Source organism: Rhinichthys klamathensis, unplaced genomic scaffold (assembly GCF_029890125.1).
Source record: "Rhinichthys klamathensis goyatoka isolate OS25496 unplaced genomic scaffold, OSU_Roscu_1.1 h1tg000080l_1, whole genome shotgun sequence".
NCBI classification, from domain to species: domain Eukaryota; kingdom Metazoa; phylum Chordata; class Actinopteri; order Cypriniformes; family Leuciscidae; genus Rhinichthys; species Rhinichthys klamathensis.
Genome location: NW_026606622.1, coordinates 105001 through 130564, shown reverse-complemented (window position 1 = coordinate 130564; position 25564 = coordinate 105001). Strand labels below are relative to the sequence as shown.

Below are 25564 nucleotides of genomic sequence, written 5' to 3'. Positions count from 1 at the left end.
AGTTTTAATCTCATAAATGGTCGTGTATTGATGGTGTGCTAAGCTAACATGCTAGCGAGCCCAGGCGCACCTGCCACGAGCAGTTATTGTTTTATGATTTTTTTCTAAATAGGAATGCTTACTGAAATGTTTCAGTGCATTTGATACCAGTTTCAAATATTTAGTGAGAACTTTGATAAAAGAAATTAGGGTTTGAAACCCTATGAATAGCTTGTGAATAGCCAGTCGTTAGTAGCTATAATGCAGACAAAAGAAATGCATATTTAGAGCCATAATAACCAGTCTGGAGAGGTGTAAATGTGTGCAGGGGAGACTGAGACTGAATGGGGCACCACAAAACAATAGAGACAATAGACTGAATAGATGACTCAGAAGATGACTAAACATCAGTTTGCTAATAGAGTCTAATCAAAATAAAGTAATTTGACATGATCTTGAAAAACATTTAACTAAATACAGAGCTTTATACTTAATCATTTTCAGATTTTAAATATAAAATGGTCAGACATGTGGCTTTAGCTGCAGTGCATTTCTAGATTGCTCCAGGGCCAACTTCAATTTTATTTTCATGAAGATGTTTCATAAAAATAAATTTCTAATAACTTTACAAAACTTTGAAGCTATTTAAAATTGTTTTTTTCATTATGACAATAATTAATTCTACATTTACAATAAACAACCAAGTGTCAGCTTTCAAATGAGATCATACTTGCGCTTTTAGTGCAAAGGGTTCATGAACTGTATCTGTTTTAGTTTGGGTATGTCATTTCTGGGGATTTTTCAATAGTGGGCTTGAAGCTTAACAGGTTAAAGGGGTCACACCATATTTCCACTCGTTACAAATTTCCCCCGGCCAAAAAAAGGCTGCCCTCAGCCGTACACAGCAAAGGAAGACTTCGACTTAACAACCACTCATACATGACTGATTTGAAAAGTTTACAAGACAAAGGGATAGCTATTGTACAAACAGTACGAGCATACATGTTAGCACAGTGTACATTAGTTCAGTAACACATGAGAAAAGTTTGATCACGACCCAAAAATGAAACACTCCATTTTTTTTTTCGATGAGACCCATGAACACACAGGAACAATAACAATTAACACTCTGGAACAACAGTCTAACGCAGTCTGTCATGCTTAATCTAAGTCAAACCTTTTAACATGGTAGGGATTAGTCCACTTATTCACCGTCCAGTCAGATGTAACTCTAGGGACTCTTCTCGGTCTCAGCGCATAACGACTCAGACCCTGATTTGCGGGTTCGCCAGTAACTGCGTCAGATGTCAAGTCATGAGAGTCAGAGACACCCACACCGTCAACAATGTCAGGAGTAAGATCAAGTGAGTGTCCAGTACAACGTTCCAGCGAATTTTCATCTGAGTGTCGATTCAAAGATTCGTTTGAGTAGTCAATACCAACACTCTGGTCAGCATTACCCGACTCCTCACTGTCTGTTTGATAATCAAAGTCCTCACCCAAAGGTAGTGACATCTCAACATCAGCATAGGAACTTGTTGTGGGCACGGCCGTGTCCCATGAATGAAAAGGCTGCAGATTTACTACATGAAACACGCCAGCATCTTCTCCAGTGTCCACGTTTGAAAGTCTGTAATTGACACTTGAAAGTTTCTTAGAGACGCGAAATGGTCCAGCATAAACTGGGGCTAACTTGGCTGTAAAGTTTGCACCAGCATCAGATTTGGGGTGGGTTTTTACCCTGACCAAGTCATCCACAGCATAGGAAACCATGCGTCGCTTCTTGTCATAATAGCGCTTCTTTTTTGAATGGCTTGCACTTAGAGCAGCTCTGGCATGATCGTGAGCATCCTGCAGGGAATATCTCAAACTCTCAGGATAGGGTACCCCAGGATCATCAACTCCCACAGAATTTGGCTGTGTTATCAAGTCAAGCGGCGTGTCCAACTCACGGCCATATAACAACATTGCCGGCGATTGACCTGTGCTCTCATGGCAGGCAGTTCGAAGAGCAAAACAGAGTTGTGGGAGATATTTATCCCACGAAGTGTGCTTGTCGTCCACGTAAGCACGTATGGCAGTCTTAAGTGTGCGGTTTACCCTCTCAGTGGCGTTCGTTTGTGGGTGGTACGCAGTTGTCAGCCGGTGTTCTGTACCAAGGGCCCCAAGCACATGCTCAAAAAGATTGCTCACAAACGGAGTCCCACGATCCGAAATGAGGTAGGCTGGTGCACCATGTCGAGCAAATATCTCACTCAAAAACTTACTCGCTGCCACTTGAGCTGTCGCTGACCGCACTGCACACACTTCCACCCATTTTGAAAAGTAATCAACGAAGACGATCAGATGTTCATTGCCACTCTGAGTACGTGGAAGCGGACCCACAAAATCCACTCCTGTGTATTCCCAGGGTTTCATTGGCCTGATCGGAACCATCAGCCCTGCTGGTTTTCTTTGGCTCGTCTTCGTCAACTGGCACACAGGACAAGAAATAACGTATCTTTTCACATCTGTCCCCATTTTGGGCCAAAAGAACCTTTGTTTCAGCCTGGCCAGCGTTTTTGTCACCCCCAGGTGTCCAGCTGTAGGATGGTCATGATAATACCGGAGTACAGTGGATCGAATTACTGTAGGGACATATAACTTAAGCTGCTTCATTGGGTGGAGACTGCAGGTTATCTTAGGGTCCTTGAAATAGAGCAGACCATCATGAATGACATGTTCTTCGTCTGTACCGCCCCCTTCAAGGTTTCGAAGAAGATTGCCAACCACTGGGTCACCTTTTTGTAACTGCGTCAACTGCTCTCTGTCAGTTATCGGGACCGAGGAGAGACTGCGCAGATCCAACCCAGCGATGACCGCATGCGGAGGAAGAATGTCAATAGGGCCCTCACAATGCGGCAGTGGGTTGCGTGATAGAGCGTCTGGAACTTTATTCTGAACCCCTGGCCTGTGGACGATGTTAAAATCAAAATCTTGTAGGCGCAAGGACCATCTCGCCAGTCGTCCAGAGGGGTTGGGACGGTTCATTAGCCACCTCAGGCTGTTGTGGTCAGTATAAATGGTTACACGAAGGCCCTCGATGTAAGGTCTGAAATGTTCCAGAGCCCAAATCACTCCCAAACACTCCTTCTCAGGTGTTGAGTACGGTCTTTCCGCTTTGTGCAACGTCCTGCTCGCGAAAGCTACCACCACATCTCGCCCCAAGTCATCCTTCTGCATCAAGGCCGCACCAAGGCCCAAGTCACAAGCGTCAGTGTGGATGGAGAATGGGCGTGTGAACTCCGGAAGGCACAGAATGGGTTCAGACTAGGGGTGGTTAATCTGTCTGATTTCCCGATTCGATTCGATTACGATTATTGAAGTCCCGATTCGATTACAGTCGATTTTCGATTATTAACGATTCTCGATTAGCGATTATTGATTTTCCATTTCACAACAGTAAACGAAAAAACACTACAAAGTGATTGCAGTATTAAAAAAAGTCAGCTGCTGAATTACTTAACTCTTTTATTGAGTAACAACAACTCAAAGCACTTTCTGTGTTGTGTAGTTATAATTTCAGAATTATTTGTATGTAGCTTATGTTCTGTAGAACACAGAAATGAATACATCACATTGTGTTGTGACTCATCAAGTTGAACGAAACAATAACAAATAAATGAAAGGCTTATTTCCTTAAGGAAGTAGATCAGAAACAGCATACTGTAGAAATTGGACAATTTTCTTCTAGAAAGACAAGGTGTTGTTCAGGTGGAGGAAGACTGCAGGTTGCAGTCGAAACATGTCAAGGTAAATAAAAAGTTTATAATGCAAAATTTTTTTTGCATTATATGCGGTTAGAACAGCTGTCAGCAGCGCGTCCTCATCCATATCAAGCGCCTCGTCCCCTGAGGCGGCGGCAGCGCGGGCGGGAGCCGGCGGCTGCGAGTCCGGGAGAGGGGGCGGAGAAGGAGAGATTGACGCTCGAGGGAGTCATTCCGGCGAGCATTTGCATCAGAAAACGACGGCAGTGCAGCCCGCAGGGTCGACATCAGAAGTGCGTCGCTGAGCTCACAAACCCAGGCAGAGAGCGCAGATCACATGGCGGTCTCCGTCGCTGTGCGGGGCTCTGCACGCGCCGCAGGAAGTGCAAGGCATCTTGAAAAAGACGCTCGCTGCTCTTTTAGACAGTAAGTTTTGCAAGAAAGGATCCGTCGCCGGATAGCGTAGCTCGCACGGATGGCTGAAGGTGGCGAAGACGGCCGGCTTCTTCAGGCGCTGTCTTGTCGCTTCCTCGACGGCGGCGGCGGCTTCTCTCTAGATCCAGCGATGCGGCAATAATAATAACGCAATTTTTTTTTTTTATAATAATAAAAAATCGATTTTTGAAAATTTAATAATCGATTCATAATCGTCCATAACATAATCGCGATTAATCAATAATCGATTTTTTTAACCACCCCTAGTTCAGACGTAAGGCAGTTTTTCAAGTAATCCATCGAAGCCTGACAACTGTCGTCCCAGTTGAATGGAGTTTCCTTTCTTGTGAGTTTAAAAAGTGACTCAGCTTTTTGAGCATAATTTGGAATGAATCGCCTGTAATAGCTTGTGAGGCCGAGAAATCCTCTCACTTGTTTCACGTCCGTCGGCGTTCTGAACTCTGTGACCGCATCCACTTTTCTCGGATCAGGAGAAATACCATCCGGAGTGACCCTGTATCCTAGGAAGATGAGCTCACTCAAGCAGAACTGACACTTATTTAGCTTGAGAGTAAGACCAGCTGACTCAAGTCTAGAAAGGACTTCCCGGAGGTCTTCCAAGTGTTGTTCAAAGGTTGGGGATACGACAACAATATCATCCAAGTACACTGCACAGCACTTGTATACCAATCCAGCAAGGACATTGTTCATTACTCTCTGAAACGTGGCTGGGGCGTTACTAAGCCCAAAAGGAAGGACTTTGAATTGAAAAAGGCCACAGTGTGATGCGAATGCTGTCTTTGGCCTTGACTGTTCCTCTACCGACACCTGCCAGTACCCTCGAGCCAAATCAAAAGTAGTAAGAAATTTTCCACGAGCCAGGAAATCCAATGATTCGTCGACTCTGGGCAGTGGGTACGAATCCTTAAGTGTCAGGTGATTAAGGCCTCTATAGTCTACGCAAAACCTGTGGTCTCCACATGGCTTCTTGACAATTACCACAGGCGCAGCCCATGGGCTTGAAGATGGTTCGATGATGTTTTCTTCCAGCATCATCTGAATCTGATCTTCAATGATTTGTTTTTTAGCCGGTGAGCTCCGGTATGGCGGGAGGTGAACTGGTTTTGCATCACCCGTGTTGATTTCGTGCTCCCCCAATGAAGTGTGCCCCAAGTGTCCATCAAACAGGCTCCAAAAGTCTTTAAGAAGGTCCAACAATTTCCCTTTTTCTTCCCTTTTCAGACAAGCTCTCTCAACTTTCTCATCCAAAGCAGACTGGCAGACATTTAAGAACATTAAGCTCCCAAGCTCAGGTTCATCCAACCACTCACTCAAAACCTCCTGGGGTGTAGATTCCCCCAGTGTCACCGTCCTTGATGGGATGTGAATGCTGACTGACGCTCGCAGCATAAAATCCATCCCTAAGATGATTGGAGAGGATAGATCAGGGATAATGACAAACCGATGGTAGAACTTTTTTCCTTGGAGGCCAATGTTCAACCACACAACACCAGTCGGAGTGCAAGAAGCACCGTTGGCGAGCTGAATCGGGGGAAAAGTCCAAGGCTGAACCTTCAGAGAATGTCGCAAGTCATCAGAAATCATATTTGTACGAACAGCTGACAGTGAGGCACCGGTGTCCAGTGCTGCGTCTATGGCTTTATGACAGAAATTGACCTTGATCATAAACGGTGTATTCCAAAATGAAGGAGAAGTACGGTCCTCCACATGACCGAGGACAAGCGGCTCAGGTGGGGACATAAGACAAGGGTGAGGCGCATTTATCTTCTGGAGGGAGGATTGCCTCGGTGAAATGTCCTCCCCCCTTTGAAGTTTACCTTCTGCCGAACAGAATTGTGCTTTTGCTCCTCCCTGTCTTCGTATGTCCTAGCTTGAGTATCCTCCTCAGCGTTCTGTGGCTCAGTCGAGCCTGGACTTGTCACTTTATCAGTGGCTGGGAAAGACACAGTCTGTTGTGCAAAGTTACAGTTCGGACAGTTTCTTGAAGTGAAACCAGGCGCAGAACATCTGAAACAATAAGTCTCTTGCTTATTTTTGCTTTTCTGCAATACTGGAACATTTCGGCTGCCAGGGCCGAGAGCGGAGTGCAGCTCGTGTGCACACATCACGAGGTCTATGACTGAAGTAATTTGTGCGCCGTACAGAGCAACTCTGTAGCGCTCAAGTGCATGCTTGCAGATAAGATCAATCTGCTCCTGTTCTGGTGGAGGAGACTTTAGTTTCTTGAATTCAGACAACAAGTGTGCTACAAACGTAGGGAATGGTTCTCCTTGAGCTTGTACACAGTCAAGAATACCTCTCCAGACACGCTCTTGGTTATCCGCTGGAAGAAACACAGTCTTGAACAGGGTGCAGAACTGTGTCCAAGATGTTACATGTGCACTCAACACTGTAAACCACTTCCTGGGTTCTTTAGCTAAGAAACGTGGTAGTTCGAGCAAAATTTGAGCATCGCTGAGACCCAAAGAATTTCTGTAGGCATCCACGAGAGGAAGCCAGTCATCAGCTTGAATTTTCTCATCATTTCCAAACACTGGGGGCTCCAGTCTCGATTGATGCAAGACGGAGGCCAAAGTTCTGGTTGCATTATTCAAATCATAAGAGCTTTGAGCCAGGCCAAACGCATTTTCGGTTCTGGCGTTCATTTCTACTCCAAAGGACCGAGGCCCCTGTGTGTGACCAGCTGGTGCTTGAGCATGTGGAGTAGACGAAGCAACAGGCCTGACTTGTGAAGGCAACTGGTATGAAGCAGGTACATGCAAGTTTTCTGTGCAACGATCAATAATACCTCTTTGCAAATCAAGAGACTCACTCAGGCACCTCCGCAGCATTTCCACTTCCTCCTTCAACGACTCAACTTGCGTCTCCAGGCGCTCCCCTGACCCAGGCACTGCCACTGGCGCTCTCCGTCTGGCAGGAAACTCAAAGCATGCAGATAGGTCAAATAAATCAGTCTCGTCATCAACACGTCTGGCCATTATATCAAAATCAGTTTGTCAATATGAAACTCCAAACAATGAATTAGTAAAATATCATTCAACAAACAATTCCAACATGCATTAATTTCCTGTACGTGAGTAACAAAGCAAAGCAAAGGTAATAAACAATTTGATACCCTTTTCAAAAGAAGAAAGAGAAAAACATTTTTAAACAACCATATGCTTCATTTGTACTTTTTTTTTTTTTTTTTTAGTTCCTTCGATGAGTAACGTGTGAGCGTCGAGTAGTTATTACCCAAAGACAACTCACAGCAGAGGTTCAGGGAAAAATCCAGTGCAAAAAAAATCTCAACCAGTCAATTCAATTCAACCAGTTCAAAATTCAGTTCCAGCAGATGAACACAAAAGAACGTAGCAACCAGGCCTGAATCCCCGAAACAGTCAAAGTTCACAAACGGACTAATTTCCGATTACCTCAACGAACAATCCAACGTGCGCACTCCAAATTCACAAAGATTGCGTCCATGACGACTTAAATCCACTGGAATGTAAAGAAATATCCTCTGCGTCAGCAACACAAAATGTCTGCCCCAGCTTCGTCGAGCGACTCGGGCCTTACACGCATACGCAGTGAAATTTTCCTCGTGTAAACTCACACATGACCGGCTGGATGTTCACAGCATTTTCGGAGTCGTCCGTCACAAACCGGCTCGTCGTCCGTGTCCTCGCATTAAATCCAAGGCCAGAGATAAAATGTTCGGGCGCCACTTGTAACGCGCTGCTTCAGGAAGAAGGAGAAGGATAGCTCACAACTGAAGATATTACGTGCGGAGGCCAGACAGACTCACGGAGGCGATATGCATCTCAACTCGTGCTTTATTCCACATCGAACTCGTGCAGCATAACTATCTGTCGCACGTCCTTCCGTCCACATCGTTACTTAACAAGCAAAAGTAAAATAATATAAAAGTCGGCATCAAACAGAAATTAGAATTACACACATGGGGTGTTTGAGGCACACGGCATATAGCACATACAATACCAAATAATGTCGACTCTTCAACAGGAGCGCGCAGCTCTTAAAGGGGCCACACCCTACCTTCACTCGTCACAGATTCTTAAAGGGGTCACACCATATTTCCACTCGTTACAAAATGGTAAGCAAGTTTGTTAATATTTAGAAATAAAAGCGCTACATCTGTCATACAGCGCTATTTTGGCTGTGGTGAACACGTGCTAAGCATGACGCGTCACCATGGAAACTTGGCTGGCGGGCGGGCGGGGATCGCGAATTAGAAATAAAGGCCTGCCTCTAATAAAGGCCTGCCTCTAATAAAAGCCTGCTTCAAATAAAAGCCGGCTACCATCTGCAGTTCAGGTAAATAAAGGCCCCGGTCTTTATTTGAGGAATTACGGTAAATCATGGGGTAATATTCATTTTTGGGTGAACTATCCCTTTAAGGCCAAAGACTGATTGTTTCTCCTTCAGTATCGAATAGAGTTTCATACTGGACAGAGCAGTGTGTGTTTAACAATCTGTCATCACGTCTATCCTCCTGCTCTGCAGTTTTCCAGACTTCCGGAACATTCTTCAGGAGAGAGAGAGACAGAGAGAGACTTTGACTTCTAAAACCCTTTTAATTTACACCATTACAGAGCTAATATACAAAACACACACACACACACACACACACACACATTAAGAGAGAGATCTCAGAGATGACCTAGAGATTTTCTCACCCACACATCACAATAAAGTCCTGCTCCATGTCAGTTCCCATGACAACACAGATGTGTCATTACACACACACACACACACACACACACACACACACACACACACACACACACACACACAATGGGGAGGAATCAAACTAAAGAATATTAAAATATCAGTAACTAATCGTCAGACATAAAAGTGTCTCTCAACTACAATTCAATTCAAATATCTTTATTGACGTGGCAAAAGTACATTTTGTTTTGCTAAAGCAATACATTGTATTTTTTATATATATTGCGTTGTACATATTTGCCTGTTCAGGCACAAAATCCTCTATGAAAAAATTTATCTATGTCATTCTGTAAATAAATAAATGATCATGATAAAAGATGAAAATGTGAACAAAAACAAGGGCTATTAAAAGTCGTATTATCATTCAAATATGAGAATTAAAATGACAGGTATAGATTATGATGGAATGTTTACGACCCTATCCGCCAACCTCTGCATGTTTAAATATGTGTATGTGTATATGTCTGTAGATATCTCTGTTTTCTCTAGAAATGACCGCTTCTGTAAACAGCTAATGCTAGATCTTTCCCCTCAGCTCAGTAAAGCCGTGATGTGCAGCTTGCTTCGCCATCAGTGACAGGTGATAGTTATTCTGCGCTCCATTCCACTTCACATGTCCAGCTCTGCTTTAAATTTAAATTTATTGGAAAATCGCATAGAAATTCACAACCAAAAGACAAAAACACATAGATGAATTTAAACTAGTGCTGGGCAACGATTAATCGCATCCCAAATAAAAGTTTGTGTTTAAATAATAGATGTGTGTGCACTGTGTATAATTATTTTGTATATATAAGTACACACATATGCATTTATATATTTAATATTTGCATGTATATACTGTTATATATAATTGATATACATATAAATATTTTGTATATAAATAACACATTGTACCTGTATATATATTTATACATTATTTATATTATATAGAAATAGAAATATTTTGTATATAAATAACACATTTTTCTTAAATATATACACGCATGTGTGTGTATTTATATATACAAAAAATTATACACAGTACACACACATATATTATGTAAACACAAACTTTTATTTTGGATGTGATTAATCGCGATGCATGAATGAGTCAACGTTTCTAAGTCACATAATGATTAAACCTGTTTAGATGCAGGTGTCCATCCGCTACTATTTTTATTTATTTTTTAAAGGAAGATATGAACACTTTTATCCAATAAAGATGCATTAAATTGATCAAAAATGAGAATAAAGACATTTATTATGTTACAAAAGATTATATTTCAAATAAACGCTGTTCTTTTGAACTTTCTATTCATCAAAGAATCCTGAAAAATAAAATGTATCACAGTTTGCCCAAAAATATGATTGTTTTCAACACTGATACTAATCATAAATGTTTCTTGAGCATCAGATCCTCATATTAGAGTGATTTCTGAAGGATCATGTGACACTGAAGACTGGAGTAATGATGCTGAAAATACAGCTTTGATCACAGGAATAAATTACACTTTACTGTATATTCACATAGAAAACAGCTGATTTACACTGGAATAATATTTCACTGTTTTTATTATACCGAACTGTAATGTGAGTCATCTTCTGTTTATTGCTGAAAAAATCCGATATCTAGTTTTAGAGACTATATAAGAAAGTACTTTGAAATAGCATGACTGTGAGTAAATGATGAGTTACGAGTGAATTACTGCTTTAATATCTGGCAACCCTCTCACCTGACATTAGATTCACCTTTCTGTCTGTCTCTTTCATGTTTCTCTCTCTGGTTTCATGTAAATGTGTGTTTTCTCATGTTAATGGCTGATGAAAGCGGTTCGATCATTGTGTTTCTGATAAATGGCTTTACTCTGAACACCTGCACACAACACACATCTAATGGCATTCAAATGTTCACGTCTCTATTATTCTGTGCTTCTCTGTATGGTCTCACACACACACACACACACACACACACACACACTGACCTGTCGCTCTGATCAATGAGGGTTAAATGTGTTTTTTCCTCTCTGAATGTTACTGCACACACACACACACACACACACACACTGGATGTTACTGCACACACAATAACTACAATCAAAGGTGTCGCCTCGTTTCAATTGCATTATCATCACATGCATTTCAATGCCAAGTACATTAAGCCTGTGTTTGTGAGGTCTGAATAATGAGCAGATATTATAATTAATAAAATAATTCCCTGAGAGGATATAGAATGCACGCAGAGCTTCATTTCTACACTCTTATCTTCTACTGAGCTCTTTTAAACTCTTTCTGCAGGGAATTAACACACAAACACACACTGAATAATGCATTTCCACACGTGTTCGGCACTCTTTTCCACACAGGTATGCTGAAGCGTGACAGATTATCCGTGGTAAAGTGCAAATATTTGTGGTATTTTCACAGCTTTACCACAGTAACTGACTACAGTCGCTATTTAAGGGTGTTTTTAATCTATAGATTGGATTTCTGAATGACTCACTGTTGCGAGTCTCGGGTGATTTACAAAACCTTCTTCAGAAGCCAAATCTGTGCACTGTAGAATATTTCTATGTTGATATTAGCATCTTGATAGATGTAAATGCTGAAAGTAAAACTATACTGTAAATAAATTGGTGTAAGATTGGCTCTGAAACAATTTTCACTCAAATATTTACAAAGAAACTGAAGTGAAGATGAAATTTTGAAGTAGAAAGACTAAAATTGTTTTTGTTTTTTTTTGGAAAAATGCAAACTAGAAAAAAATTGGTGTAGAATTTGAATTTTCAAATGAATAAATTAGGGCTGTCACTAACGATTATTTCTGTAATCAAGTAATCGTTTGATTATTTTGGCGATTAATCGAGTAATAGGATATTTTTGTGATAAAAATAAACCTAAGCGAACAATAGCCTTTAAAATGACTTAAAATACATATATAATAATAAATAAAGTATCAAAAGCAAGTAGTCATGTGGTTTTATTGATCAACACTGTTAAAATACATAATGTAATACACAATGTATTATAATAGATGCCAGCGTCCTGTGATTGTTGTTGTTACAGCAGATCAAATCCTTGTTTATTATTGGCTAAACGACATTTAATTCAAATGTCACTTAATCTTTAAAATATCTATCCAGTTCTTTACGATAGAAATGCTACAGAACATGTGGGCACGTTAAATTAGATCGATTCACATCATTAAACATTCTGATGTATTCCTAGCCCTAACGTTACAAATCTGGTGAAATGTTCCCAGATGAACGTTATAAAGCGCACATCTGCAGAGACTGAGTTTGTTAAGCATTTATTGTGAATTGAGCCACCCGGAGACGCTGAAGAAACTATATTATGATTTTTAAATGGTTTTAATATATTGTGCATCCTTAGAAAAAGGTATAATAATGCAGTTAAGGGATTATTGTACAGCCCTTGGATAAACACACACGTAAAATGAAGATTACACCATATCCGTGTCAAACTAGTGTGAAGATCTCGACCTTCCTCACGCATTAGAAACATCAAACATCACATATTTACACATGAGAGCCGGAGAATAGAGTCAGTGAGCGACTGCAGGAGCAAGTAGTATGTATGTGTGTGTGTGTGTGTGTGTGTGAGTGTGTGTGTTTGTGTGTGTGAGTGTGTGTGTCTGTGTGTGTGTGTGTGTGCGTGTGTGTGTGTGTGTGCGTGTGTGTGTGTGAGAGTGAGCGACTGCAAACTCAAGTGTTGAAGACTAACGGTTCACACGGATAATCCCGCCGTTTGGATGGGAATTGCTGAGAAGGTCGACGCTCCGCAGGAGTGTGTGTGTGTGTGTGTGAGTGAGCGACTGCAAGCTCAAGTGTTGAAGACTGACTGATCACACGGATCGCTGAGAAGGTCGACGCTCCCTAGGAGTCTGTGTGTGTGTGTGTGCGTGCGTGTGTGATGGGTAGGTTTAGGGGTTGGGTTAGTGTGTGTGTGTGTGTGTGTGTGTGTGTGTGCTATGGGTAAATGGGTAAATAGCTATGGGTATATAGTGAAGACCCCAACGGTGGATGGTGGATGGTGGTGTGAGAACCACTCAGGTGGATGGTGGTGTGAGAACCACCACAGCGGCTGGGAAGGAGGAAGAAGGCAACTCCACAGCCACGTGGGTTAACTCGGGAGGGTACAGTGGCTAGGGGAGCAAACCCCATAGACAAATCTGAACCTAGGGACAGGCAAAGGCGGAGTCCAACTGACCGGACCACCGGCAGCCCCCTGCAACTCCTGCCAGACGAAGGTCGTCATGGGTTCCCTCATGCCAGTAGAGGTCCATCTGGCAGGAGTGAAGATGGTGGGAGTGAGGTCTGCCCACTCACACCCTCACCTTTATCCTCACCTATGCGCAAGCTTCTTGCTACCCAGACTACATGGGGAGGACTCTTTGACAGAGGTTGGTGCTGGGTACACCTTCTTCTGGAAGCGGGTCCCCGAAGGCATTCGTCGTAATCATGGAGTTGGCTTTGCTGTGAAGTCTAAACTGCTGCAGCGCATTCCGGAAACCCCTATCGGCATCAATGAAAGATTGATGACATGGTGCATTCCCTAGGCAAAGGAACGCTTCGCCACTCTCATCAGTGCATACGCTCCAACTCTTGATGCCGAGTACAACATTAAAGAGGATATCTACAGAGCTCTTGATGCCATCCTACAGAAAGCTCTGGCTACGGACAGGCTCATACTCAAGGGAGATTTCAATGCTAGAGTGAGTACGGAGCATCTGGTATGAAGTAAAGTCATCGGCCAGCATGGTGTGGGGAAAATGAACCGCAATGGGCTTAGACTCCTCTCCCTCTGTGCAGAGCACCAGCTGGTCATTACTAACACCATCTTCCAGATGAAGAACAGGCTCAAGACCACCTGGCTGCACCCTCGCTCAAAAAATTGGCATCACCTTGACTACGTGATTGTCCGTCAAAAATACAGACAAGATGTCCTCACCACCCGTGTCATGCACGGAGCTGAGTGCTGGACTAATCACCTCATGGTCAGATCCAAACTACTCATGAGCATTCCTGTGGCCCGAGGACAGCTCCAAACAAGAAACTAAACTGAACAGCATCACCAGCAAAGACAACCTCTGACGGCTCCTTGCTAAAAACCTCAACATGATCCCGGAGGAATCAGCTGACTGGCCAGCTTTGAGCCAGGCTATTCATAACGCAGACTCAGAGACGCTCGGTCAATCAAGGAAACATCAGCAGGACTGGTTTGACTGTAACTCAGCTGAGATAGAGTCACTTCTAAAAACCAAGCATGAAGCCCACAAAGCTCTCCTGTCCTGCCCTGGATCTCCCACCCATATAACCACCTTCACTGCTCCAGGAAGCGTGCGATTGCCCCAGTCCGATCAGCTGACGGGTCCACGCTCCTCAAGGACAGCCACGAGATTCTTGCCCATTGGGTAAATCATTTTGAGAGTTTCTTCAACCACACCAACCCTGTTGACCCACATATCCTGGATAATCTGCAAGATCTTCCACCAACCATGCACCTGGACACTCCACCACTTTACCCAGAACTTCGGCAAACTATTGCTGGGCTGAAGAACAACAAAAGTGCTGGACCCGATGGAATCCCTGCAGAGGTTTTCAAACACAGAAGATACATCCTCACGCGTCACCTGCACCTCCTGATCCAAAACATCTGGGAACATGGGACCCTCCCACAGGACTGGAAGGATGCTAACATCGTGGTCATTTACAAGCAGAAAGCAGACAGAGCAGTCTGCGGCAACAGCTGCGGGATATTTCTCCTCTCCATCGCAGGGAAAGTCCTGGCCAAGATCATGCTCAGCAGACTGGTTGAGCACATCTCGGAAGCTGTGATTCCGGAAACGCAGTGTGACTTCCGGAAGAACAGATCCACGACAGACATGTTTTTTGTCTTGAGGCAGCTGATGGAGAAGAGCCGAGAACATCACAAAGACATTTACGTAGCCTTCATCGACCTCAGTAAATAACATTATTCAAAATCGCTATAAAGCCAAAACAATCTCTGTTACCGTAAATTGTATGTTTATCTCTGTAAAGCTGCTTTGAAACAATCTCCATTGTTAAAAGCGCTATATAAATGAAGATGACTTGACTTGACTTGACTACCAATCTTTTGGCCTACAGGTTAACACTCAAAAAACCAAAATCATGTCCCATCTCACCACCCCCGCCCCCATATCCCCCAGTTTTCACATAAATGGTGTTCCACTTAAAACAGTGGACCACTTCACCTACCTCGACTCCACTTTGTCCTCATGCAGCTCCCTTGACACAGAAATACACACTCGGATAAATAAAGCCTCATCATCTTTTGGACGCCTACGCAGCAGGGTTTTTGAAAACTGTAACCTGAAGGTTAGTAACAAGGTCAATGTTTACAAGGCGGTATGTTTCTCCACTCTGCTTTATGGGGCAGAGTCATGGACCCCATACCGCCAGCACATCATCACCCTAGAGGCCTTCCACACCCGCTGCCTACAGAAGATCCTCAGCTTGTCCTGAAAAGATTGAATCCCCCATACAGTCATCCTCATCAACACTGACTCAATCTGTATGGATCAGCTGTGGCCAAAAAACAACTGCGTTGGGTAGGGCACACCATACGCATGCCTGAACACCGCCTGCCCCGCCAAGTCCTCTACAGTCAACTAATGGGCGCTAAGTGCTCCGCTGGAGGACAAAAGTGGCATTTTAAGGACTATACCAGGGACCTCCTAAAGCGAGCGAACACCCTCACACAGCTTGAATCACTGGCACTCGACAGATCAGCCTGGCAGGTCACCTGTGCCACTGCTGTCTCTCAAATACACCAAACCAACCAAGACCGACGATCCGAGAGGCGCATCAAGAGACACCAGTGAGCGGCTGGTACCCCCCTGGTATCTGGTTTCCCCTGCTCCATCTGCGGACGAGTGTGCGGCTCAAGGATCGGACTCGACGCTCACGAGAAGTGGCACCAGCGGCAAGGTTGCTGAACCCCAGCCCAACCCCAATCCCTGGAGCAAGCGTCATCATCGAACACGATGGACAGCTAAGAAGTGTGTGTGTGTGTGTGATGGGTAGGTTTAGGGTTAGGGTTAGTATACGAGAATATACAGTTTGTACAGTATAAAAACCATTACGTCTATGGAGAGTCGCCATTCAGATAGCCAAGTAAACGTGTGTGTGTGTGTGTGAGTGTGAGTGTGTGTGTGTGTGTGTGTTTGTCGGTCCCGCTTTATTAAAGCTCCTGCGTGTCATTTCTGCGACCAGCTCCGAAGGCAACAGCAAAAATAACTTAATTTTTACATTCTCAATAGAAAATGTGATGTTTTTCTAAGCAGAACTGTCATGAAATGTCATTGCGTGGCCGTTTCGGTTTAATAAGTTGCAGCTCTCTCTCTATATATATATATATGATGTAATGCTCAGCACTTTCAAACCGGCTGACACTCGGATCTGGTTTCCCTGGGCAACCAGGAATATAACTGTCAATCACTGCAAGCGGCCAATTAATTAGAGAGGGGGAGAAGTGGGCGGATCTAAATTCAGGGGGGCTTTCGATTTGATTTACAGCTTGACATCAGAACCATTAGCAGAAAGGAAAAGATCCATGGTGAAGTGCAAAAGTGCACTCAATTTCCAGAATAATGAGAAAAAAGGAAGTATGCTAACATTAATATAATCTTACAATTGTGAGAAAAAAAGTTTTATTTTTATATTCCGTGGCGTAAACAAGCTTCCATAGGAATTTGAGCACACAAACACAAGAAACTGCTTTGACTTTTACAATGTTACGAGGTACGGGAGCAGAGGTCAGAGGTCAGATGTGATTGACGTGTCATTATTCAGAAAGAAGAGAGAAAAGGCGAGCGCTCCATTCTGACATTTCTCACACAACAGGAATCAGTGTGTTCATCAGGGGTGAGAGACAAATCTACCACAACATCAGAAAATCTCTTCATTTGTCTTCAGAACAACCAGCAAACCATATAAAACACTGACACAAAACATCCAGTGTCACACACACACACACACACACACACACACACACACACACAAACGCACGCACACACAAGAGCTGAAACTGACAGTGAACTCGTGTGAAGAACACACAAATCATCCTCAAATGCACCTCCAAACTTGCTGTGTATTTTGTACTTACATATTTTATCTATCTTGTCTATTGTGTTCATAAAAGTGTTTAAAAAGTTAAAATTATAACAAATATATATAATTATATATTATATAATATTACGTATAAGTCATAATTATGAGAAAAAATCATTTCAAGTTTTTATCTCAGAATTATTGCTTTTTGTTATAATTGTAAATTTTTATGTCATCATTTCGACATTTTAAGTCACAATTATGACTTTTTAAGCCATAATTTAAATTTAGTATGTCATACTATCAACTGTCTAAGTCATAAATTTGACATTTTATCTCAAATATCAATTTAATTTTTCATAATTCTGACTTTTTATATCATAATTTAGAATTTTTTAATCACATACTTATGATTTAGTTTTTATTACTTGAAATAAAAACATTAACTGAAATAAACATTTTATTTCACTAATAAAATAAAATAAAACAAAAATTAAACTTAAAAAACTAATCAGACATATTTTAAAAACAAAATGACAACAAAATGAGAAAAAAATTGAATATAGTTCAAAATATTAACAAAAACGATATAACTATAACTAGTTTTCTGTAATTCAATGCCAACGTAAAATATAGTGCTATAATTGTACATTAAAAATAAAAAAGTTAATATATAAAACCGCTATATTACCACATGCACCCATAGGTGATTAGCAGATTAGCAGAAGCCCCGCCCCTTACCTGAGCTTCCCCTCCATCGGCACCTCATGGGGCGGATCTTCACAGCGCAGCCGAGACTCCGCCTCCAACAGGTACACGAACACACACTCCTGCAAACACACACACACACACACACACACACACACAGACAAGAGCCACTTGAGTCATTACATTCCCGATCCATCATAATGCTATTCACACATGCCTGGATTATCTGGATTCATAAACACATCTGGATTATCTAGATTCATAAACACATCTGGACAATCTGCATTCATAAACACATCTGGATTATCTGCATTCATAAACATGCCTGGATTATCTGCATTCATAACCATGCCTGGATTATCTGCATTCATACACACATCTGGACAATCTGCATTCATAAACACATCTGGATTATCTGCATTCATACACACATCTGGATTATCTGCATTCATAAACATGCCTGGATTATCTGCATTCATACACACATCTGGACAATCTGCATTCATAAACACATCTGGATTATCTGCATTCATAAACATGCCTGGATTATCTGCATTCATACACACATCTGGACAATCTGCATTCATAAACACATCTGGATTATCTGCATTCATACACACATCTGGATTATCTGCATTCATACACACATCTGGATAATCTGCATTCATAAACATGCCTGGATTATCTGCATTCATAAACATGCCTGGATTATCTGCATTCATACACACATCTGGATAATCTGCATTCATACACACATCTGGACAATCTGCATTCATAAACACATCTGGATTATCTGCATTCATAAACATGCCTGGATTATCTGCATTCATACACACATCTGGACAATCTGCATTCATAAACACATCTGGATTATCTGCATTCATAAACATGCCTGGATTATCTGCATTCATACACACATCTGGACAATCTGCATTCATAAACACATCTGGATTATCTGCATTCATACACACATCTGGATAATCTGCATTCATACACACATCTGGATAATCTGCATTCATAAACATGCCTGGATTATCTGCATTCATAAACATGCCTGGATTATCTGCATTCATACACACATCTGGATTATCTGCATTCATACACACATCTGGATTATCTGCATTCATTAACACATCTGGATTATCTGCATTCATACACACTTCTGGATTATCTGCATTCATACACACATCTGGATAATCTGCATTTATACACACATCTGGATTATCTGCATTCATAAACACATCAGGATTATCTGCATTCAAACACACATCTGGACAATCTGCATTCATAAACACATCTGGATTATCTGCATTCATACACACATCTGGATTATCTGCATTCATAAACACGCCTGGATTATCTGCATTCATACACACATCTGGACAATCTGCATTCATAAACACGCCTGTATTATCTGCATTCATAAACACATCTGGATTATCTGCATTCATACACACATCTGGATTATCTGCATTCATATACACATCTGGATTATCTGCATTCATAAACATGCCTGGATTATCTGCATTCATACACAAATCTGGATTATCTGCATTCATAAACACATCTGGACAATCTGGATTCATAAACACATCTGGATAATATGCATTTATACACACATCTGTATTATCTGCATTCATACACACATCTGGATTATCTGCATTCATACACACATCTGGATTATCTGCATTCATACACACATCTGGATTATCTGCATTCATACACACATCTGGATTATCTGCATTCATACACACATCTGGATTATCTGCATTCATAAACACATCTGGATAATCTGCATTCATACACACATCTGGATAATCTGCATTCATACACACATCTGGATAATCTGCATTCATAAACATGCCTGTATTATCTGCATTCATAAACACATCTGGATAATCTGCATTCATAAACACATCTGGATAATCTGCATTCATAAACACATCTGGATAATCTGCATTCATTCATCTGGATAATCTGCATTCATGAACACATCTGGATAATCTGCATTCATGAACACATCTGGATAATCTGCATTCATGAACACATCTGGATTATCTGCATTCATACACACATCTGGATAATCTGCATTCATACACACATTTGGATAATCTGCATTCATGAACACATCTGGATAATCTGCATTCATAAACACATCTGGATAATCTGCATTCATACACACATCTGGATAATCTGCATTCATGAACACATCTGGATAATCTGCATTCATGAACACATCTGGATAATCTGCATTCATAAACACATCTGGATAATCTGCATTCATAAACACATCTGGATTATCTGCATTCATAAACACATCTGGATAATCTGCATTCATAAACACATCTGGATAATCTGCATTCATACACACATCTGGATAATCTGCATTCATGAACACATCTGGATAATCTGCATTCATGAACACATCTGGATAATCTGCATTCATAAACACATCTGGATAATCTGCATTCATACACACATCTGGATAATCTGCATTCATGAACACATCTGGATAATCTGCATTCATACACACATCTGGATAATCTGCATTCATAAACACATCTGGATTATCGGCATTCATAAACACATCTGGATAATCTGCATTCATAAACACATCTGGATAATCTGCATTCATAAACACATCTGGATAATCTGCATTCATAAACACATCTGGATAATCTGCATTCATAAACACGCCTGTATTATCTGCATTCATAAACATGCCTGGATTATCTGCATAAACTCAATCTCTGGCAACCGTGAGGTTAATTAGAGCAGAGTAGAGTCGTCAAGCCCTAACGAGACTCAGCCGAACGTCAGCCGTGGGAGAACAGCTTTCCCGACAGATTTTTTGTTCATTTGTCAGAAATGTCAGGGGAAGTTTTGGACATGATTGGGCTTTAAACCCCTCTGGCTACATGAACGGCTCAAGTGATGCTCTATATACGGCTCTTCAGGACTGATGGACTCAATATTCATTCCCAGTTTGACTTTTAACATGCTGCTACGCCATAATCACACAGGGAATGCATGAAATAATACACTGTTTTAACACTGTTAAAAAAAGAAAAAAGTTGCTGCCTTAAATTTTTAAGTACAATCAACTTGGATGTATAAATCATTAAAAATGTGAAATTATGACATAGTAAATCATAATTGTGAGATACAAATTTAAAATTAGGACTGTCATTACTATGAGATAAAAAGTCAAAATTATGACAGTCATAACTATGAGATAAAAAATTGAAATGATGATATACTAACAACATTATGAGATAGAAGTGTGAAATTATGACATACTAAATCATAATTATGAGATACAAATTTGAAGTGATGATACTGTCATAACTTTGACAGAAAGCCAAAATTAAGAGAAAAGGTCATAATTATGAGATAAAAACTCATACTTGATATGTCATACTTTCAGCTTCATAAGAGTGACTTTTTAATGTCATATATCAATTTAGTATTTCATGATAAAAAAAAATTAAGTCATATAATTTCCACTTTTGTTGTAATTTCGACTTTGTTTGCCATAATTATGACTTTTAGTGATTTTCATCTCATAATTATGATTTAGTCTCATAATTTCCACTTTTGATGTCTTACCAGAGCATGATTGTATTTTTGTATGTGGAAGAAAGGGGCTTCCATACTGTAAGTGTGAAACCGAATTGCAGAATGAAATGAGTGTGTGTGTGTGTGTGTGTGTGCGTGTGTGTGTGTGTGTGTGTGTGTGTGCGTGTGTGTGTGTGTGTGTGTGTGTGTGTGTGTGTGTGTGTGTGTGTGTGTGTGTGTGTGTGTGTGTGTGTGTGTGTGTGAGTGTGTGAGAGAGAAATGCTGTCATCTGTTTGAAGCGTCCTTTGAGTGTGTGTATCGCTGTTGGAAAAGAATCAATAAAAGAAACAGCACTCAGATATGACTGCGTCAGTGTGTGTGTGTGTGTGTGTGTGTGTGTGTGTGTGTGTGTGTGTGTTTTCTCAGCACTCCCAGCAAAAGCACTCCTGAGAGCGCTGCAAATGCAACATCAATAAACCCTACAGGAGAATCTATTTTCTCTCAGAAGACATCCAGAATGCTGATGAAGATCGGAGCCCAAACCTCTGCTGAATCTGAATGAGTTTTGACCCTCCTGTCTCACCGTACACACACTGAACATCTACACACACACTGTACACACACTGAACATCTACTCACACACTGCACACACACTGAACATCTAAATCTGATCTGATGATACTGTCAAATACTGTCAATGATCATGGGCTCTGCTCGTATTTCAGAAATCACATTTTAAGATCTTTTTGAAGACCTGCACAAATAAAATCAATACTGTATGAATGAGGTTTACAGGATTAAACCGTAAAATGACTGTGAAAAGCCCAAATCAAACACTTTACAGTTTAAATACAGTTTTCTTTACTTAAAAACACTATTACCGTAATAAAGGCTGATGTTTTATGTATTTGAGGACCGGAGAAGAGCGTTTTACACAACAGTTTTTCAGATGTTGCATGTATTCAGCTTTTTAATGTGAAATTTACATATTTTAATCTTGCAAATTATTTTGTTTTGTGAAAGAAATTAATTATTAAAAATTTCTACTTTTATATTTTCATTCAGCAAGAACATTAAATTGATCAAAAGTGACAGTGAAGACATTTATAATATTACAAAAGTTTCCATTTTATTTGTGTGTGTGTGTGTGTGTGAGTGAGTGAGTGAGTGAGTGAGTGAGTGTGTGTGTGTGTGTGTGTGTGTGTGTGTGTGTGTGTGTGTGTGTGTGTGTGTGTGTGTGTGCAAGTGTGTGCAAGTGTGTGTGTGTGTGTGTGTGTGCAAGTGTGTGCAAGTGTGTGTGTGTGTGTGTGTGTGCAAGTGTGTGTGCAAGTGTGTGTGTGTGTGTGTGTGTGTGTGTGTGTGTGTGCGTGTGTGAGAGTGAGTGAGTGAGTGTGTGTGTGTGTGTGTGTGTGTGTGTGTGTGTGTGTGTGTGTGTGTGTGTGTGTGTGTGTGTGTGTGTGTGTAATAAGCAGAGTGTGGGTAATAAGCAGGGTGTTTGTGTGTGTGTGTGTGTGTAATAAGCAGTGTGTGTGTAATAGGCAGTGTGTGTGTGTGTGTGTGTGTGTGTGTGTGTGTGTGTGTGTGTGTGTGTGTGTGTGTGTGTGTGTGTGTGTGTGTGTGTGTGTGTGTGTGTGTGTAATAAGCAGTGTGTGTGTAATAGGCAGTGTGTGTGTGTGTGTGTGTGTAATAAGCAGTGTGTGTGTGTAATAGACAGTCTGCATGTTTGGAGAAGGCGATGTCACCTCTATCCATAGTCTATTTATTTATATATTCATGTGGTTGTGACTATTGTCGATGTGTGTATTGTCGATGTGTGTATTGTAGATGTGTGTATTGTCGATGTGTGTATTGTCGATGTGTGTATTGTCGATGTCTGTATTGTCGATGTGTGTATTGTAAATGTGTGTATTGTCAATGTCTGTATTGTCGATGTGTGTATTGTAGATGTGTGTATGTGTGTATGGTATATGTCGATGTGTGTATTGTAGATGTGTGTATGTGTGTATGGTCTATGTCTGTATTGTAGATGTGTGTATTGTAAATGTGTGTATTGTAGATGTGTGTATTGTCAATGTCTGTATTGTAGATGTGTGTATTGTCAATGTCTGTATTGTCGATGTGTGTATTGTAGATGTGTGTATTGTAGATGTGTGTATTGTCAATGTCTGTATTGTAGATGTGTGTATTGTAGATGTGTGTATTGTAGATGTGTGTATTGTCAATGTCTGTATTGTAGATGTGTGTATTGTCAATGTCTGTATTGTCGATGTGTATTGTAGATGTGTGTATTGTCAATGTCTGTATTGTAGATGTGTGTATTGTAGATGTGTGTATTGTAGAGTGTGTATTGTCAATGTCTGTATTGTAGATGTGTGTATTGTCAATTGTAGATGTGTGTATTGTAGATGTGTGTATTGTAGATGTGTGTATTGTCAATGTCTGTATTGTCGATGTGTGTATTGTAGATGTGTGTATTGTCAATGTCTGTATTGTAGATGTGTGTATTGTAGATGTGTGTATTGTAAATGTGTGTATTGTAGATGTGTGTATTGTCAATGTCTGTATTGTAGATGTGTGTATTGTCAATGTCTGTATTGTCGATGTGTATTGTAGATGTGTGTATTGTCAATGTCTGTATTGTAGATGTGTGTATTGTAGATGTGTGTATTGTAGAGTGTGTATTGTCAATGTCTGTATTGTAGATGTGTGTATTGTCAATTGTAGATGTGTGTATTGTAGATGTGTGTATTGTAGATGTGTGTATTGTCGATGTCTGTATTGTAGATGTGTGTATTGTCAATGTCTGTATTGTAGATGTTTGTATTGTAGATGTGTGTATTGTCAATGTCTGTATTGTAGATGTGTGTATTGTAGATGTGTGTATTGTAGATGTGTGTATTGTCGATGTGTGTATTGTAGATGTGTGTATTGTCGATGTCTGTATTGTAGATGTGTGTATTGTAGATGTGTGTATTGTCAATGTCTGTATTGTAGATGTGTGTATTGTAGATGTGTGTATTGTAGATGTGTGTATTGTCGATGTGTGTATTGTAGATGTGTGTATTGTAGATGTGTGTATTGTCGATGTGTGTATTGTAGATGTGTGTATTGTAGATGTGTGTATTGTCAATGTCTGTATTGTAGATGTGTGTATTGTAGATGTGTGTATTGTAGATGTGTGTATTGTAGATGTCTGTATTGTCGATGTGTGTATTGTAGATGTGTGTATTGTCAATGTCTGTATTGTAGATGTGTGTATTGTCAATGTCTGTATTGTAGATGTGTGTATTGTAGATGTGTGTATTGTAGATGTGTGTATTGTCGATGTGTGTATTGTAGATGTGTGTATTGTAGATGTGTGTATTGTCGATGTGTGTATTGTAGATGTGTGTATTGTCAATGTCTGTATTGTAGATGTGTGTATTGTCAATGTCTGTATTGTAGATGTGTGTATTGTAGATGTGTGTATTGTCAATGTCTGTATTGTAGATGTGTGTATTGTAGATGTGTGTATTGTAGATGTGTGTATTGTCAATGTCTGTATTGTAGATGTGTGTATTGTAGATGTGTGTATTGTCAATGTCTGTATTGTAGATGTGTGTATTGTAGATGTGTGTATTGTAGATGTGTGTATTGTCGATGTGTGTATTGTAGATGTGTGTATTGTAGATGTGTGTATTGTAGATGTGTGTATTGTCAATGTCTGTATTGTAGATGTGTGTATTGTAGATGTGTGTATTGTAGATGTGTGTATTGTCGATGTGTGTATTGTAGATGTGTGTATTGTAGATGTGTGTATTGTCGATGTGTGTATTGTAGATGTGTGTATTGTCGATGTGTGTATTGTCGATGTCTGTATTGTCGATGTGTGTATTGTAGATGTGTGTATTGTCAATGTCTGTATTGTAGATGTGTGTATTGTAGATGTCTGTATTGTCGATGTGTGTATTGTCAATGTCTGTATTGTAGATGTTTGTATTGTAGATGTGTGTATTGTCAATGTCTGTATTGTAGATGTTTGTATTGTAGATGTGTGTATTGTCAATGTCTGTATTGTAGATGTGTGTATTGTAGATGTCTGTATTGTCGATGTGTGTATTGTCAATGTCTGTATTGTAGATGTTTGTATTGTAGATGTGTGTATTGTCAATGTCTGTATTGTAGATGTTTGTATTGTAGATGTGTGTATTGTCAATGTCTGTATTGTAGATGTGTGTATTGTAGATGTGTGTATTGTAGATGTGTGTATAGTAGATGTGTGTATTGTCGATGTGTCTATTGTAGATGTGTGTA

The 25564-nt window shown here is 40.6% G+C and overlaps 1 protein-coding gene across 1 annotated transcript in view; it reads right to left on the bottom strand.

The window, feature by feature from the left end:
* Positions 1-25564, bottom strand: part of LOC130085483 (cGMP-dependent 3',5'-cyclic phosphodiesterase) — a 166014-nt gene that overhangs the window by 72652 nt on the left and 67798 nt on the right. The window contains exon 4 of the mRNA XM_056251255.1: positions 17747-17835. Coding sequence (XP_056107230.1) covers positions 17747-17835 — 89 coding nt within the window. The remainder of the gene's footprint in view (positions 1-17746; positions 17836-25564) is intronic.